Below are 18776 nucleotides of genomic sequence, written 5' to 3'. Positions count from 1 at the left end.
ACATGGTGAGGAAGTTCTTAATTAAAGTCAGGCTTAATTAACCTCAGCCGTATGGACTCAAGGTTGTCAGGAAGGTAATTTGCTTTAGTTCTACCCTGTTTGAAATTGAAACTCAATTTATGTTTGAATTTTAAAGGTTTTGTTTGACTGAAAAATTGTAACGAAGCTAAGCGTTATTGATTTTTATTATACATATGTTATATCGTCGTTCATTTCATGTACACTCAATACCCTAAGATATCTGACCCGCTGTCTGACCTTTTGGTTCTGAGAGCCTTCTTTCGAATTAACAGAAAATATAAAGGATAAAATTGATTTAATAAGTTCCTTAAAACGTCATTTGTTAATGATTCAACAAGGGAGTCATACGAAAATGAATTTTACGGGTCACAGGTTAAAGGTTAAGTTTGTTTAATACCTTTCTTCACACTGATCTACTTAGAACCAATTCGACCATTAAGAGGTCAGGTATAATAATAATAACGCACACACTCATAGCCCTACATTAGGGAAACCCTGTATCGCAGGTGCCATGGACACACACATAGACAACCACAAATTACACCTAAACTCACGAGAGAAATAAATGTAGGCTATACAAATACTTCTCCAGACCCGAGAATCGAACCCGAGACCTATACGTAGCAGACCAGGATGGTAACAGTTCGGTCACGGTGGCAGTTAGGTATCTTAGGACTCGAAAGTAAGGTCATTTTTTCAGAGTCCATAAGGTCACTTAGTTCATCACATCATCTCCAAGAATCGTCGTTTTCTTATGATACCAAGGTAACAGAACGAACAAGTTATGCGTCTGCTGGTAAAAGACACGCCCGTCCACAACAGTTGCAATGCCGCTCAGAGCTTTAAATCGCTAAGATCTGAGGAGCACTGCATTAAGACATAAGTTGAATTCCCATGTGCCAGTAATTTCACCAGCACCCTTACCCTTAAAAACCGGAACACTGTATGTAATAATTAAATTTTTATTGAATTGATATTCAATTATTTTTTGTGAAATTACTCCACTAGTTTGTTATAATTATTAATACAAAGATTTTTTTAGATTTCTCATAGATGGCGCTACGACTAAAAAGTCGTTGAAAGACCAAGTACAAAGACACGACGCAAGCACATAGAAAAACTCGTGAGGTCCGTTGGTTCGTTCCGTGGCTTAGTTGGTATAGCGTCTGGCACGGTATGCAAGAAGACGTCGGTTCGAATCCGACCGGATCGAAGGAATTTTTTCTGAGTGTTTTTTCTGAGTGTTCGATCTTTGTATTAATAATTATAACTGTATGTAATGCTTACATTACTGCTTGGTGGCAGAAATAGGTAAGGTGGGAGTACTTGAACGAACTGTCTCACAAGAAGCTCTATTACTAAATTCGATCTGTGTACCTTAAATTATATAAGATCAAACGAACTTCTCAAATGAAGTTCGATCGTTATTATATGAATCTGTTCACTTGAAGATATAATATATACCACGTAGTCCCTTGAACCTACAGGTGACGTGTGCACGTATTTTAAAGTCTCTCTTAGTTCTCTTAACTCCCGCTACAGGGCGTACCGAGCCGTAAAGCGGGGCACCGTCCTCATTTTTTTAGAGCAAATAGCAAACCTTTCTTTATTGGGGTTTTAACTAGCATTTAACCTAGGGCGGGTGGGTAATTAACTATATCTTCAAATGAAGCGATTCATATAATAACGATCGAACTTCACTTGAGAAGTTCGTTTGATCTTATATTATATTTCATCGCTTCATCTTTCAGATATAATATATACCACCTAGAGTTTTAGAGTGGAAAGTTTTATCTATTTAATAATACTACAAATTTAAAGGAAATTAGTATCAATTTTATTTTTTCGTGATCAGAACATATTTACAGTAATTTATTACAGTACTTATTTATTACAGTAATTTATTATAGTACTTATACTTGTAAAAAAAAAGAAAAGACAACAATTCTTTATTAATTATTGGCAGACGGATCTTGCAAAATTACCGTCATCAATTATGGCTCTATTATAAAAACATGCAATAGTATTAGAGGCGGGCGTCCAGCCCACCGTTTTGCGGATGGTGTCAACGCTGAGGCCTGCACAGCGCGGCGAAGGTGGCTGCGTGCCGCGTGCTATGCACGCCGAGTGTCGACACATCAACGCCACTCTCTGATAACACCTGTTTGATCCAGCGGCTGATCGATTGTGTAGAAGCTGGTTCATGAGGAGCTTTATGCGCTAGCAGAAGCTAGCCTCTGTTTTCTGATCTTATGTTTACTGTAACAGAGATATAATCTCTTAATGCCGTTACAGGACATATGTTAGCGTTTTCTGTAAAATATGGCAATATCAGTACGGGTTGTTCACGTCCAGGAGCTGAGGTTTTTATTAATCCAGTAATAACAATTTTAGCACCGCTTGGGGAAAAGGAAATATTTTCCATTCTGATGAGTGATAACGTTTGTACTGTATGGGCTGTCCATAGAGCCAACAAAATTACTAGTTTTCTTGTTAATTTGTCCAACGTCAAGGAAATATTAGGGAACCATTCGGATACATGATTTAACACAAGCTGAGGATCCCAAGTTTGTGTATATTTTGGAGCGTTAGATTTTAATCTATATGCTCCTTTAAGCAAACGTTTTACGCGCCCCTCTGATCCAACGTTATCACCGAGGAGCAGGGACAGCGCTGAGCGGTGGGAATTTAAACTTGCGTATGAACAACCCGTATTAAACTGTTCGGTAAATCAATCAGATTTTCCACTGTTAATAGTTTCTGAAAAGAAAATGCGCTTAGCATGCAATTAAATTTGGTTGAAATTTCAAATAATGCGTATTAACGTCCATTGAAATTAATTTTCAACTTACTCTGTATATAGAACAAAAGAGAATCGGACGTGGAGAGCAACTCGTGTAAATACTTCAGTAGGAAATAATTAAAGTAAAATAGGAAAACTGTGGGTTTAGTTATATGCGATGGTAGCCGAGTGGGAAAAAGATTGAGGGGTTGAGGATTTGTATTATATCATGTAACATTAATTTATTATAAGCCGACGTGGGCTGATGTGTTTTGATGAAATAAAAATAGTATCGTCGTAAAAGGTCTACTTCACTGACTCACTCGGTAGATCATTTAGGTAAGTAATACTTTTTTAATTACAAAATAAATACATAAATAAAAAGTTGGTGTTAAATTTAAAAAAATGGAGTAAATTTTTAAGCAGAAAAATTATAGAAGTTTGTAGAGACTAAATATAAATGATTTATTATAGGCATATGAATAGCCAAAATCTTTAAATTTTAAATCCTATTTATTATCTCGTGAAATGCTTAAAACGTTTTTTTTTTTTTCGGGACTTAATCGCGTATATTTATTTACCTAGACGTTTCGGACGTGTTGTAACGTCCATGATCTCGAAGGAATCATCATATGGACATTGCAAAACGTATGTACGTACATACGCGATATGAACGCGTTTAAGTTCCTATTTTTTTAAGTCAAATAATGTGTGAAAATCGTGAAATTTTAAATCAATGTAAACCATTATTTTTCATCTTAGTAGCAGTCAGTTTGTTATGTTTCGTTAAAAATACGTCTATAATATTGCGGTTTTCATCTTTCTACTAATTAGCAGTCAAAAGTTTGACGCTCAATCGTAAAAACGGAATATCATGAAGAGGTTAGCCAGCTGCTCTGAAACAATTCCGACTCAAGTTTTCTATTGGAATTCGATCGCACCTCCGCTATTTGAGTTCTTGGAAACGAAAATCCCGTTTTGCCTCATCAAAGTGTTTTGTTACTCAATTATAACGTTTGTATACATGAAAGTGAAAACGTCGAAAAGCCTGTTTTCTGTTATTACTCGTACACGATACATAAATTCAGTATACGTCCCACTGCTGGGCACGGGTCTCCTCTCAGGCAAGGGTTTACACCACCGCTTGCCGAATGTGCGTTGGGAACTTCACATGTTTTCCGAGGGTTGTGAACCATTTTCGACGCGAAAAACCCAACATTTTCACATTAAATTTCGCACATAAATTCCCAGAAACTCAGAGCGGCCCGGATTCGAACCCAATGCCTCTGCTTGAGAGGCAGTAGGTCAAACCATTAGGCTACTATAGCAATTCAGTATATTTAAATAAATAAACACGAATAAAGGTCAACACTACTGCAATTTTAACATTGATAGTCAATATGAACGCATTGTGTCATTGCATGTCGATTACGAAATATTGACTCCATAGAGCGTTTTTTCGTGCAAAGTAGAGTAGAGGACACTAGACTGTGCGAAAGGTTACCCATGCGATGGACAAATCAAATAAAATCTGCACCAGGCAGTCTTATAAATAAACGCATGATGGAGCCTATTATCAGAGAGAAATGACGAGATATAGTGAAGCGAGCTACTTCAACGTCTAACAAACATACTCCGCCATGACTAGGACCTCTATGACTAGAATGCTGGGAAACAGAATAAGAAATCAGTTAGTAGTAGCAGTAGAGTTCCTTGTGAAAGGTTCGTCCAAGGTAGTACTGCCACCTTACCTATTTCTGCAGCCAAGCAGTAATGTCAGCATTAATATGTTCCGTTTTTGAAGGTTAAGAGTGCTGGTGAAATTACAGGCACATGGGACTTGTCAACTTATGTCTCAGGGTGACGGGCGCAGTGGCAGTGCCCCTCAGATCTTTTTGATTTAAAGCTCTGGGTGGTACTACAACTGTTATGGACATGCGTGTAGCTTACCATCAAGCGTATGACTTGTTCCTCCCGGCACTTAATATTATAAAAAAAGTTACGTCACTATTCATGAAGCTTCACAAATGAGCAGGTTTAGGCATTGACTTACAATTATATGGACGTCGGGTCCGCGCTAAAAAGTGTCCGCACTTGTAAGGCGCTAAAATCGTATACAGAGCGCGACACTCCGCTTTAGTCTTCATTTGTTCTACTGACAGCGCGATACTGTGATGACATTACAATTTAAATTTCGAATAGGTTGACTTGGGACATTTTTTTCGTGGTTTTTGTATTAGACCCGTCGTCCATTTATTTGTAAATCAATGGGTTTAGGGCACAGTTCGCCACATTCACTCAATGTGAGTCGGTAACTTTGCATACCTTCAAAGAATTACATAAATCTTAATTATGTAACTTTTTGAGTAAATAAAAATAAAGTATTAAGTATGTCTTCACGTCGGTATATACATTTTGCCACTCTACTTTTTGGTAATATAAATTTAAAAAAAAGGTATAGAAATTTAATATGGTTTTCGCAAGTGCGTCTTGGTCGGCTAATTGTCCAATGCCACAGAACTGCATCATTTCAAGGGAGCTTAAGTCATGCCGCGGCAAAAATCTGGAATGATTTTCCTTCTCCTATTCGCAATGTAGGTTCTTTATCTGACTTTTGCAAAAGAATTAGAGTTTACGCTAATGGGACAAATAAACGGTATCAATTACTAAAACTAGTAGTTCTTAATTTATTTTAGTATCATTATGACTCTGACATCGTTCTTATTGTTATTAATTTTGTTATAAAGTAACAAAATAGTTTACGAGCACGCTGCATGTCGTAAAAAAAAAATTCTAAATTGGGTATTGTTGTTTGAAATGTTTAGGTTACAGATCAAATATTTGTTATTCTTTTTAGTTTTTGTTAAATATGCACAGCCATCTCCTCTTCTCAGGCTCCAGCTGAAAATCAGCGCTGTCGCTCTGCCCAGCATTGAAACTGATTTTGATAGCCTTTTCGGCTATTATTATGTATTTAATAACCATTTGTTTTTATTGTTTATTATTTAATTTCAATTTAGATTAGTATTATTATTATTTGTATATTTCTTTGTAATAGCCGAATAAATGCTTCTTTCTTTCTTTATTTGATATGCAAGTTTTCCCCACGTTTTCGTTCACAGTTACAAAGAATCCACTATCAATAACATATTTATTGATTCGTTGGCTTACAATAACCTTTTTCAATGTAACCCGGTACACAATATTGGAAATAGGATCTTGGACCTTGTGTTGTCTAACGGGCCTGATAGTATTATCGTAAACGAGGCCGATCAGCCCCTTGTGCCTGTTGATCCTTTTCATCCACCTGTACTTATAGGTTGGTGAATGGCGCGCCCACAAAAAATATAAAACCTAAACGATCATCATACTTAAACTTTCTGGCATGTGGCTACAATGCCATACGTAACGAGCTCATTAGTGTAGATTGGTCTGAGTTGCATACCTCTGGATTGGATGTCGATGAAATGGTTGATGAATTCTACAACATAATTTTTCAAGTAATCAGGAAGCACACTCCATCCAGCTATACCCGTAACAGTAGGTATACTGTATACCTCCCTAGTCCCTAGTCCCTAGACCATTGACTAAAGCATTAACGGAAAAAGCTAAATATAACAGTAAATTTCAAAAATATGACAACCCTTTGGACCAGGTCACTTTCAGCATGCTGAGAAGGAGGTGTAATAATATGATAAAAGATTGTTACAAAACATTTAAAAATAAGGCGTTAGATCATCTGAAGCTAAATCCGAAATACGTCTGGAAATTTTCTAAAGGCCGTAAATCTAATGTGTCCACCATACCTCATGAAATGTTTTTGGGTAATTCCTCTGTCATAGGTGGTCAAAGTATATGTAATCTTTTTTTTGAAACACTTTCAATCCACTTACAGTACTTGTAATCAGCCAATCATTCTGAGTAAGTTCACGATCAAGGCATACCGGCACAGATACCCTCTTAGCGACGTTGTCGTTACTGAGGACAAGGTGCTCAGGTGTCTTAAATGTCTTGATTATAACAAGGGGCCTGGACACGATCTCATTCCGCCACACTTCCTCAAAAACTGTGCCGAAGTGTTGCACAAACCACTTAGTATGATTTACAATAAGTCATTTCAACTTGGTATTTTCCCATCCAAATGGAAAATTGCACATATCACTCCTATTCATAAATCAGGTTGCTCGGAGGACATTGCCAACTACAGACCAATATCTATACTATCAACGGCTAGTAAAATCTTAGAATCACTGATACAAAATAAAATTTATTCACATGCCAGGCACTTAATCAACACCAACCAGCACGGGTTTTTGCCCCAAAAATCAACTTTCACAAATCTAATAGAGTGTGTATCTGATATGTCAGATGTTTTGGATGGGGGTGGTGAGGTATCATGGGCGTGCACCATGATATTCTCCTGTACAAGTTGGAACAGATGGGTATTCATGGATCGTTGCTAAAATGGTGTGGTGTGGTGTGTCTTATCTGCGTAATAGATCACAGTTAGTCGCTGTTTGTGGCTTTAGGTCGGAATTGGCATTGGTGCCATCCGGTGTACCCCAGAGTTCTCGTATAGGACCCTTATTTTTTCTAATGTTCGCCAGTGATATCGCTTTCTCATTAACTTCCAAATTTAAAATGTACGCTGATGACCTGAAGCTGTACAGAGCTGATAATTCGCTTGTGGACGTGCAATTACTTCAGAGTGATCTTAATAGAGTCCATCAGTGGTGTCGCGATAACTATATGGTCTTCAATACTAATAAATGTTACCACATAAAATTCACCAGGCGCCGGAGGCCTTTAGCTGTGACTTATTTTATAGACAATGCACCCTTAACAGAGGTCAGCAGTATTCGAGACCTGGGTATCGTTATAGACGCTACACTAAGTTTTAATAAGCATATTGACTCAATCATTAGCAAAACTTCCAGGCTAACCGGTTTTGTATCAAGACAAATGAAAATTTTTAACGAGCCAACAGTTTAATTCTCAGTATTTTAGAATATTGCTCTACTGTCTGGAACCCAAGTTACCAGGTTCATTCAAATAGAATTGAAAGTATTCAAAAACGTTTCCTCTATCATTTAACATACAATAATTTTAAATGTAAGCAGCTGTTCTCGTACGAGTCACGTTTCTCTCACTTTAACATGTTCTCATTGCAAAAGCGCCATAAAGCTCATGATGTAATGTTTTTATTTAAAATTATTCATCCTGCATTGTTTACGTTTTTCCGTCTCCCGTCCTGGCAGTCGCCTGCAAAATCGTAAAACATTTTCGCTCCCTATTTGTAGAACTAACCTCGGTCAACACTGTCCACCGTATCGCATGTATTCTTCTTACAATGTTATCCGTTTTGATTTCGATATTTTCTCTGGTTCTGTTGTCTCAGCTAGGAACTCAATTAGAAAGTGTCTATTATGTTAACTACACGACTGACTTCGCTGGGTATTTTTAAAATACTTGAAATTGAAGAGTTACTGTCACTTACTTAATATTTTGATACGTATACAGTTATTTTGGCCTGTTTTGCATGTTTTGTTCACATCAAGTAGGATACATTCTTATCGTGTCACTATATAAATGAAGTACTTGTAGTTTATATCTGAATTGTATTCAGTTTTGTGAACCGAATAAACAAAAAGAATAATCATGAAAGTAAGCTACACATATTAAAATACTGGCGCAAATCGTCAATAAGATCCTAATCCAGTGGGGCTAGCACGAGACTTGTGCGGGATTTCCATGTGAGAATAGCAATATCTCGCGTTTTATTCACTCTCGCGCAAATCGCGCCCTATCGTGCTAGCCCTACAGGACTATCTAGGCGACAAACATACTCAGTTCTCACAATTCGGTAATATAAGTTACGCTATACAAGTCTATTTTGACTCTTTATTGAGCATCAAGTGTGGCCCGCCGTACTACCAATATATAAAACGAAAAAGCCATAAAAGCTTGACAAAGGCTAGAACCTGAATAGGATCCTAAACAGCGTCTCAATCTAATGAAATTCATATATATATATACATGTGCTAACAGAATATTAAAAAAAAGAACCACAGATAAGACATATAGAGAGTCTTGTCTTGCGACACCAAGTGTCGCTATATTATTATTCTTTGCTTCACCACTTTATGCCAGGGACGCTCTCTCACTGGTTTTGAAAAACGAAAAAAAAAACCGTTAAAAACCAAGAGCAAAGATCTGTAACAAGCGCATAGAAAATTGTTTAAAAGTCTCTAGCTCAGTTGGTAGAGCAGTTGCCCTAGGTTGGCAAAAACAGATATATGTTCGAGGCTTGTGAGATTGAAGGAATTTTTCTTTGTGTTCGATTTTTGTATTAATAAACTATTATAAACTAGTGGAGTAATTTCACAAATATCATGATATTCGATACAATCAATATAAATCAAAAAAAGTTTAAAAAAATATGCGAATATTTATTTTAAACAATTTGGTTCCGGTAGGACGGAACTGTAGTACAAGCTCTCGACTACCATTCAATACAAGCAAATCAATCATCAAAATCAATGAAATACTGGCATTAATTATCTGCCAGCAGTGATTTGATATACTTAGTTCCAATGTTCGTAATTGCCTAATGACGGTGTCGAAATATTAAATTGCGATATGATTGCGTATTGCTTTAAATGTATAAATTATTTATTTTGCCGTTGGCTAGTTATTAAAAAATAAATCTTGTAATTAATTCTTCAAAGTAATCAATAACTTTGTGATACCTATTCTGAAAGAGCAAGTATGGATGTAATTATTCAATGTTTCAAAATATTTCAAAACGATAAAATATTAGACACCTTTTTTAGAAAACAACTGATCAGCTATTTCGATTAAGAAGCGCCATTTTTAAAAACTATCCAACATTAAAGAGAAAGGAAAAACTTTTTATTCATCCTACTTATTTTTACCTATAAAATTTAAATCTCGTATAATTATCGAACACTTAGGCCACGTAAATTGTAAGTAGTATATTATCATTGGCCATTTAGACGTTCAATAAAGGAATGAACTCCAATTACAGAGCTACTGCTCCAAAGTGACATTTGTATTGGCAGTTCCATTAATCGAAATAAAACCGGTTGTAACGAGACTTCAATTAAGATATGAATGTTGCACTCACGAAATCAGTAAACAAATAAACGTGAACCTCAAACAAAACAATGAATCGTTTCTTATGTAATATTGGCACGTGATAAAAAACCTTCAGGTCGTCGACCTTAGATGCCTTACGATTATGCTATCTTTGGTCTTGGCTATCCCTACCATTTGGTCCAGTAAACGTCTCATGGCTATCGTCCTACATTCACTCCCCTTCTTCGATCAACTGTCGCGAACACGACCATTACCTAACCGCGCGCTCGGCAACGTTGTCGCTTGCAAAAATAACATAATTTTTTATCACTTCGCTGCGACAAGGTTAAAGATTCTTGTTAAAGTGTTTTTTTTAATAGCAAAAGTAATTCTTTTTTTATTGTCATCTGTTAATGTGTTTTATTTACGCGATATTTGCGTATTTGAATTTGGAGTTACGGTTTATTTTGTTAGTGTTTTGCTTCTAAAATACGTTTTTATTGAATGCGGTTTAAAACAAATAGAACTTGTGTATATTTGACAAATCCACATTTATTTAATAAACAGAGTTCTTGTGGTATTTTCAACTGTATTTTTTTTATGTGAGATAAAAAAGTGAATGGATGCAGTGCTAATGGAAAATGTTGGCTGGTGAGGAAGCCAGCATAGACTTAGTTCAACGATGGCTCCTAAGGCGAAACAGTGATGAATGTGAAACAGGTGAATAAGATTTTAACAAAAGTATACACTGATTGTAAACCGTGTCACTTGACTCTTATTATTTTTAACAGACGTCTTCACAGATCTTTAGGGCAATGTGTACGTTGTAATATTTTGTTTATTGAATATCACGATGTTTTACTATCATAATATTCAATTCTTTTTGTGAAATTACTCCACTAGTTTGTTATAATTAATACACAGAGAAAAAATCCTTCGATCTGGATGGACTTGAGCCTTCGCCATACCTTGGCTGACGCTCTCCCAACTATGCTATAGAATGAAAAAACAAATCTTACGAATTTCTCTATGTGCTTGTTGCAGATGTTTGGTTTTTTTTTGTTTTGATCTTTGGCCGTAGCGCCATCTGCGAGAAATCTATTAAAGTTTTTCTTCGCCCAGGCAGGCGATGTATACGTTTTTATGATAAGATTCCGGTTGAAACGGCTATTTACGAGGTTTAAAACGATAGTGAAACAACCTTTTTTTTAAGTTTACTACCCTACTATACAAGTTCTGCGTATTTGGATGATAAAAATCATTCATTCATTAGCTTCTTCAATTTGTCTAGATCTATCATAAACTCCCAGCCACATAACTTGAGTCACCTTGCATTTTTATTTTTAAAATACAAAAATATTGTTATCATCGAAGAAAAAGTTGTCCCCGGTTTTACAAATACAATTTTCAAGAAGGACATAGAAATGACACTTAGTATAACCATTTAGTAAAAAACTTTCTTAGATGTCTCTCAGATGAAAGTATTTTTGTAAGATGAAAGAATTTTGTTACGGCAAAACAGTCGTGAAAACCAAAAACAAGACCTAATGGTCTGCTCGTTCGTTCCGTAGCTTAGTTGTGGGAGCGTCAACCACGGCATGGCGAGGTCGCTGGTACCGGCCTGGTACAAGTCCAGCCGGATCAAAAGAATATTCCTTTGTGTTCAATCTTTGTATTAATAGTTATGAAAAAACTAGTGGAGTAATATTATGATAGTAATCGTGATATTCGATAAACTTAAACTTTAGTATACAAGTTTGAAAATTCCATAACACGTTTTGATCGATCCAACATTTTTGTATTTAAACTTAGGACATTTAATAGTATAAATACAAAGTGGCTCGAATTATGAACCCGAGAGTGTATATAAAATAAATATTGCAAATGATAAATGTTTTCAAATGCAAAACAAAGAACAACCCCTAGCGTTTCTTACTCATTCTTCTCAGGGGAATCTGCCTTACGAATGAGTATTAGGGTTCGGTATGACGTATTAAATGTAATTTAATACGTTAAAATATCATAGATTTTTCTTTTCCTTTTCCTTAGTTATGTTTAGATAAATGTTTACCTGCTGTTACAAGTTTAATCTCGATGTAAAAAACTATGTGCGTGCCAACAAGTTAGATTTTTTTCACACTTGTATTTTTTTATATCAATTTATTTTTTGTTCTCAACTCAGTTTTGTCTATATTCTTTCAAGTAGTTTTCGTAATCAATTCGAACGTCCAGACAAATAGGAACAAAAAACCCCTGCGAATACTAGAACCGTAAATGTATGCGTACTTACATATGTATTTTCTTAAACAAAAAATCATAATAAACACGTCAAATAATATGCGTGTATTTATTTTTGTGACAATGTCAGATTTCTTTGTTAAAGATTGTATTTTATGATATTGATTGTAATTAATATTATGAAGTTTTTCTACCATTTGTGAAATTACTCCTTCCTAGTTATTATACTTTATTTCGCTTACAATACGATTAAATCTTGCAGTTTCAATTATTTTCAATAGTACTATCACTTTTTATAGTTTGTACTATTGAAAATAATTACTTTACTTGATTGCCTTTTTACATCGAGTATATAACCAGAAATAGAGACGAAATAAGGGCCATATGTTCCTGGTAACACATTAGCGACACAGCTATTATAATATCAACTCTCGTTTGCTCTGAAATATAGACAGGCCAACTACTGACCTGTGTGTACGCCTCCGTATATTCCAAAAAATATTCTGTATTTATTGTAATAAAGATAATATCTCTAATAATACTGTGCTGTTTACTTGTGTATTCGGTGATGTGGGAAAAACAGCAAAACATCTCATTACAAAACAGACGGAATCATTTTTCATCGGTAATTAAATATTAAATATGTAATTTTGCAATTTTCGTCCATTATAGCAAAGCTCAAGTTAACTGGTCGATTTGAAGTGAACCAGTTGCCGACACCCGTCAATTGTTTCGAAATAGGGCTAGCCAATCGGAGCGCAGTTGTCACAGTAATGATATGGCAGAATAGTTTTCAAACAAATTAAATGACATTTCACCTCTATTTCTGGTTATATAAACGATGCCTTTTTATTATTTCGGAACGGTTACACACTCCATGGCCACGGGTTGAGTGACAAGCGGCATTTGACAGCTTTAAGAACAGACATATCTGTCTACCCTCTTTCGCTGTCATCGACACTACCCTCATCTCGATTTCTTGCGGCATTGCCATTGTCACTTAACTTTTTCCGATAAACCACACTCAAGTGAATGGTAAGAAATCTGCAATATGGCGAAAATCTTAAAATCTGGACGGATAATTTGCATTTGACGCTCAAACTATACAATACAGGAGCACTGGCGTTAAATGCAACTATTATCAGGCTGAATGAGGTCCTACCGTATAAGCAGATTGCTGAATTTGTCTCAACTCATAGATGCAATAGCTCATTATGTAAACTTAAATTATTATAAAAGTAGGTAATTTTGTACTATATATGTCCAATTTGTGTCTCATTTTATTTTATTAGATTTAATATGTCATTATTTTATCAAACGTAATTTATCTTGCTGGACGTTTTATTTGATGAGTAAGTCTACAAGAGTCTTAGTGTAAATAAATAAATTATGGACACAATCATCTCTTCACACCATAAAGGTCAGGCCACACAGGCGCGACGTGCCGAGCGTTCCACTGTGGCAGGGTTCATATGAACTCGTATATTACAAAAATTGTGTGTGTGTGTGTGTGTGTGTGTGTTTGTGTGTGTGTATGTGTGGCCAGAGCATTACACATATTTATTTTTGAATAAAATTAAATATAGATTTTCTAGTGTGGTTCCAACGACACTTTACTAGCAATTTGAAAAAAACCCTGGTAGCCTGGTAGGTAGTCTAGGCTCTACTCTATGAGTAGAATTACTGACTGAGTGAATATAGTTTTATATTTAGAATGTGTTTTGAAATAGGAGTTTAGAAAGAATAGAACATCTTGGGAGTTCGACATGTAACCTCAGTAAGAAAATATGTAAAAAAAGTACATTAAACCAAGTTTTGAAGATTATCTCAGTTTATATTTATAAAAGTACCTCTCGCTACGCAACACGAGCTACGTCCAAGTCTACAGTACTGCCTCTCAAGCAGAGGGAGTGGGTTCGAATTCGGACTTGCACCTCTGAGTTATTCGAAGTTTGTGCAAAATGTAATCAAATTTACCATGAGCTATTCGGTGAAGAATAACTTCGCGTTGAAACGTGTAATCTACAAAGCAATTTAATGATATGTGTGAATATCGAGTTCTTAGGTTTTCGCGATTGTTATACATAGGAATGAAACTATTTTTCCGGATTTAAATCGCGTATATTTGTTTTTTCAAACAAACCGACGTTTCGGGCCCTTTACAGGTCCCATGGTCACGGTTGACTGAGGTGGTACAGTCTTCAACCAGTTATGTCTAATATTGATGCAAACCACCCTATTTTTTCACTATAGTTACAATAGTTATTAATTAAATACCTTATTTTTAATTTTACAAAGAAAACATTCCAATTTACGCTACATTAAGTTTTACAAATTATTTTATTGAATGAATTTTTTTATTAAGTTTAATTTATTATTAATTATTAATAGAAATTAGAATAAATTAAAACATATTAATTAGTACTGCAGTCTTATGTCTGTTTGGGATTTTTCATTAGAGGAAATACTGGATCCCAAACTGGTGGTACGGAGAAACCATCTTCCCTGTTGAAATTAGGATGTTTTTTAATTTCAATGGCCTCTCGCAGCATCCTGGGCAGATAACGGACTTCTTTTGCAAGGACCTGGGGTTTGTCAAACTTCATTGAATGTGTAGGTTTATCCATAACATGCTCACAGACTGCAGACTTGTTTACGCGACGGTGTTTGACATCAGCTATATGTTCTTTGACGCGGGTACAAATACTTCGCTTTGTTTGTCCAATATAAGAGAGACCGCACTCACAGTCAAGCTTGTAAACTCCTGCATCCTGTAAGGGGATGTTACATTTCACGGGTCTCAGGAACTGAGAAATCTTCCTGAGGGGCTTGAAATAGGTCTTGATAGATGCGCGCCTGAGGACTCTTCCGATCTTGTCTGTAACACCTCTCACGTAAGGTAAGATGGCAGGTCTTCGCTCGACTGTTGGTGGTTTCACACGGGGTCTGCGGCATTGGCGTGGAATCCTCAACTTATTCGCATGTAGGACTTGCTTTATATGCTGAAGTTCCCCCGCAGATGATTACTGTCGCAGACACCATATGCTCTCTGAAACAAAGATTTGCCCACGGTAGCTAACTGGCTAGGATGGTGATGGGAATTACCATTGAGGTACCTATCTGTATGGGTTTTCTTTCGAAATACAGTATGGCCTAAGGTGATATTAGGATTTCTTTTAATTAAAACATCTAAGAAAGCTAAAGTACCACAATTCTCTTGTTCCATAGTAAATTGGATCTTAGTACTAAAAGAATTAAGATGGTCCAAGAAAGAAGGTATGCTATCTTTAGGTAATATTGTGAAAGTATCATCAACGTACCGTTTGAAAATCTTCGGCCTAGCTGGGGCCATGGGTAAAACTCGCTCCTCGAAGTCTTCCATGAAAATATCGGCAACAACGGGAGATACCGGGGAGCCCATCGCTATACCGTCAATTTGTAGGTAGAATTCATTATTCCACAATAGATAGCCTGATGTTAGGCAGTGTTCTAATAATTCTGCATATTCAATGGACATATTATGTTCCCTTAGCTTCCTACGTACAATTTCAATGCAGTCTTTTACTGGTAGGTTGGTAAACAGCGACTGAACATCAAAACTGACCATGGTGTCATCATCAGTTAACCGTAGATCTTTGATTCCACTGATGAAATGGTATGAATCCTTCACATGTGTGGAAGTGTTCCCTCTCAATGGTGACAGTACCTTTGCCATGTGTTGAGCCAGTTTGTAGGTTGGTGTGTCAATCTGGCTAACTATGGGACGGAGTGGGGTTGACACAGGCTGACGCCTTATGTATTTTTGGTAACCCATACAGTTTTGGTGATTTCACGGCGCAGGGCACAAACGCACTTACATCAAGTTTCAGCGTATCGGAGTGCTTAGATATTAAGTTAGTTGTTGTTTTTAATATCTTGGTGGTAGGGTCTTTCTTCACCTTTTTATAAGTGCTTTCATCCGATAGTAAGTCAATGAGAGGTAAAGAATCGTAAGCGCTAAATAGTTTTTTTTTTACTACACAGCGTTTTAAAGAGAATGAGGCTCGTAATTGGACATTTAAAATCAACCTTAAGGTCGAGTAAATTACGTTAAATAAAAAACAATCGACACGATAGAACTTTATGTTCTCTTACAATAGTTTGATTTTTAGCATTCTAAAGCAATATTTGTAAAAATATCTAAATTCCAAACTTAACTGGACTGTGTAACTTAAGTGGACTTAAGATCTCTTACCTCTCACCTACATACTACCTATTATTATTATATTAACAGTGTATTTGTATTGACCGCAGGCAGTTCCAGCGGGTCTCCAGGCGCTCGCACTGGACGCCGCTCCTCTCTCGCCCTTACGCCGGAAGATGAACCCCTAGTCGATGTCGCCGTAAGTACCGACCTATTATGCTCTATTAATACAAAAATGATTAGATTATCTATTTTAAACAATAAATGCTTAAAAGCATTACTAAACATATTTCATGTACCTACTTACTTTTACGAATTCCTAATGTATTAACTGGCGTCTCACGGCCCGTGCCTCCGCGGACCGCGTCGCACTGCTCGCGCCAACGCGCCGTGGGAACACGGGCCGTTGGAAGCTACCTTTATAAACATAATGTTTTGTACATGAAATCAAATAACTTTTACTATTGGAGGTATTTTTAAATTGCACAGGACAACAGGTCTTTCATTAATTCCACGGAATAGCATTTTTTTGCAATTGCTATGAGAACGTGAACACCTTTAAAAAGCGGTCAACTAATACATTAGGTCCTTATATTATGTCCCTTAACATGAACAGACGCAATTTACTATTTATTGACGCATAAACACTGTTTACATAATACGATTCATAATTTTATGTTCTATATTATCCGTGTGGTATCAAAGTACAAATGAATGACATTGGAGCACGAAAGGAACCTTGCAATGGCGTACACTTTATGTCGTCTGCACGTGTAGCGCATCCTGGGCAACAATTGACGAGTACGTTACGCCGATCGGCAAATCCTTTCATCACGATGGGAAACATGTCCCACATTTCAGCATGGCGGCAACTACTAGTGACGCGGTACAACGGCAATAATTTCTGGACGACAATAATAAATAGAGTAGGTATGCCGTGGATACGATAATAATGGGGCGATGCCAATCTTGCCAACTAAGACAGAACAGAAGTTTCTATAAACTTAAAACTTGCCCGCCCTTTCTTAAAATGCGCGTTAAAATATTATTTTTGAAATTACCATAGAGAATATATATATATATATATATATATATATATATATATATTTAAATTAGCTCTAGAGGTACTTACCGTACGGAAGTTTTGGTCAATGCATTTATTAATTTCCATCTAAACTCTGAGATAAGTTTATTCATGCTCTAACAACACACTATAATAAAATATTAATGATAGAATGTCACTACATAACTTTCATTGCAATCTTGCGTTCTTGAAAACCATTAACAGAAGCATTCCCAAAGACGTCAGTTTTGCATCTTTATAAATAGTACATATAAATGCAAAGTATACACCATTCGTGTACTGTTTACACAATGATATAAAAAGTTGGAACTTGGAAACAGATGAGTAAAATAAAACTTTACGAGAACACGAATATCATTGAAACTTTAAGCAATTGCCTACGAATTTAAATTCATGTTAAGGGACATAATATAAGGTCCTAAAGCTGACCGCTTTTTAAAGGTGTTCACGTTCTCATAGCAATTGCAAAAAACGCTATTCCGTTTATAAAAGAGTTTTTAGAAGATAAATTTGGTATCTGAATTTAGTAACTAGTCGATAATAAATATAATAATATAAAGCTGTTGGCGTAGGTATATATCAAATTATATATTAGTAAGTGTAACAATTATGAGACTAGTCCTCTCTTCTACTATTTGCTGTGCCCTGTTCAGGGTCCATAATTTGATCTCAATATATGTAAAACATCTTTAATGTACATTATGGAACGCAAATAAATAAATTAATAAATAAATAAATTGAAAATTTATATAAGAAAAATAGACAATGCGCAAGTTTTAGTTCAAATACTTGAATTGGTAATTGCTGCGGATTAAGGAGACTTGTGAGAATCTTTAATAATTAATAACAACGCACACAGTTATGGCCCCATACGCGGTCGCGGGTGCCAGGAACACACACATAGACAATCACAAATTACAGCCAAACTCACGAGATAAACGATCGATTTGAACCCGGGACCTCTGCGTGGCAGACCAGCAAGGTAAGACGTTTGCTCACTACGTCCGATTCGTATCAGGGGGCTAGTCTCGATCTCCGTCCGACATCCGTCCGAAACAATTACTGCCAAATAAGCAATACTTGACCAAATGAAAAGACGCGTGATGCGAATGAAGCTTCATACTGGATACTTGTCTTTTAATTTTGTCGAATATTACTTATTTGACAGTAATTGTTTCGGACGGATGTCGGACGGAGATCGAGAGTAGACCCCCAGTTCCGAATCAGAGAAAATGACGGACGGAATTGTCACAGGTGTCCGAAGTGTCATTTTATCTCCAGGTGTACAAGCGATATTTATATTTTCTCGCATTTATATCGGACTTAGTGGACAAGAGACGTTCGAAGTGGGTCCGATTTTTCTAGATTTA

The 18776-nt window shown here is 36.2% G+C and overlaps 1 protein-coding gene across 1 annotated transcript in view; it reads left to right on the top strand.

Annotated features, from left to right (window-relative positions):
- Positions 1–18776, top strand: part of LOC113231013 (high affinity cAMP-specific and IBMX-insensitive 3',5'-cyclic phosphodiesterase 8) — a 448718-nt gene that overhangs the window by 250540 nt on the left and 179402 nt on the right. Inside the window, exon 3 of the mRNA XM_026465153.1 lies at positions 16433–16521. Within this exon, the coding sequence (XP_026320938.1) occupies positions 16433–16521 (89 nt within the window). The remainder of the gene's footprint in view (positions 1–16432; positions 16522–18776) is intronic.

This window comes from Hyposmocoma kahamanoa, unplaced genomic scaffold (assembly GCF_003589595.1).
Source record: "Hyposmocoma kahamanoa isolate Upper Pololo Valley unplaced genomic scaffold, ASM358959v1 64, whole genome shotgun sequence".
NCBI classification, from domain to species: domain Eukaryota; kingdom Metazoa; phylum Arthropoda; class Insecta; order Lepidoptera; family Cosmopterigidae; genus Hyposmocoma; species Hyposmocoma kahamanoa.
This window is presented reverse-complemented; position numbering and strand designations above follow the sequence as displayed.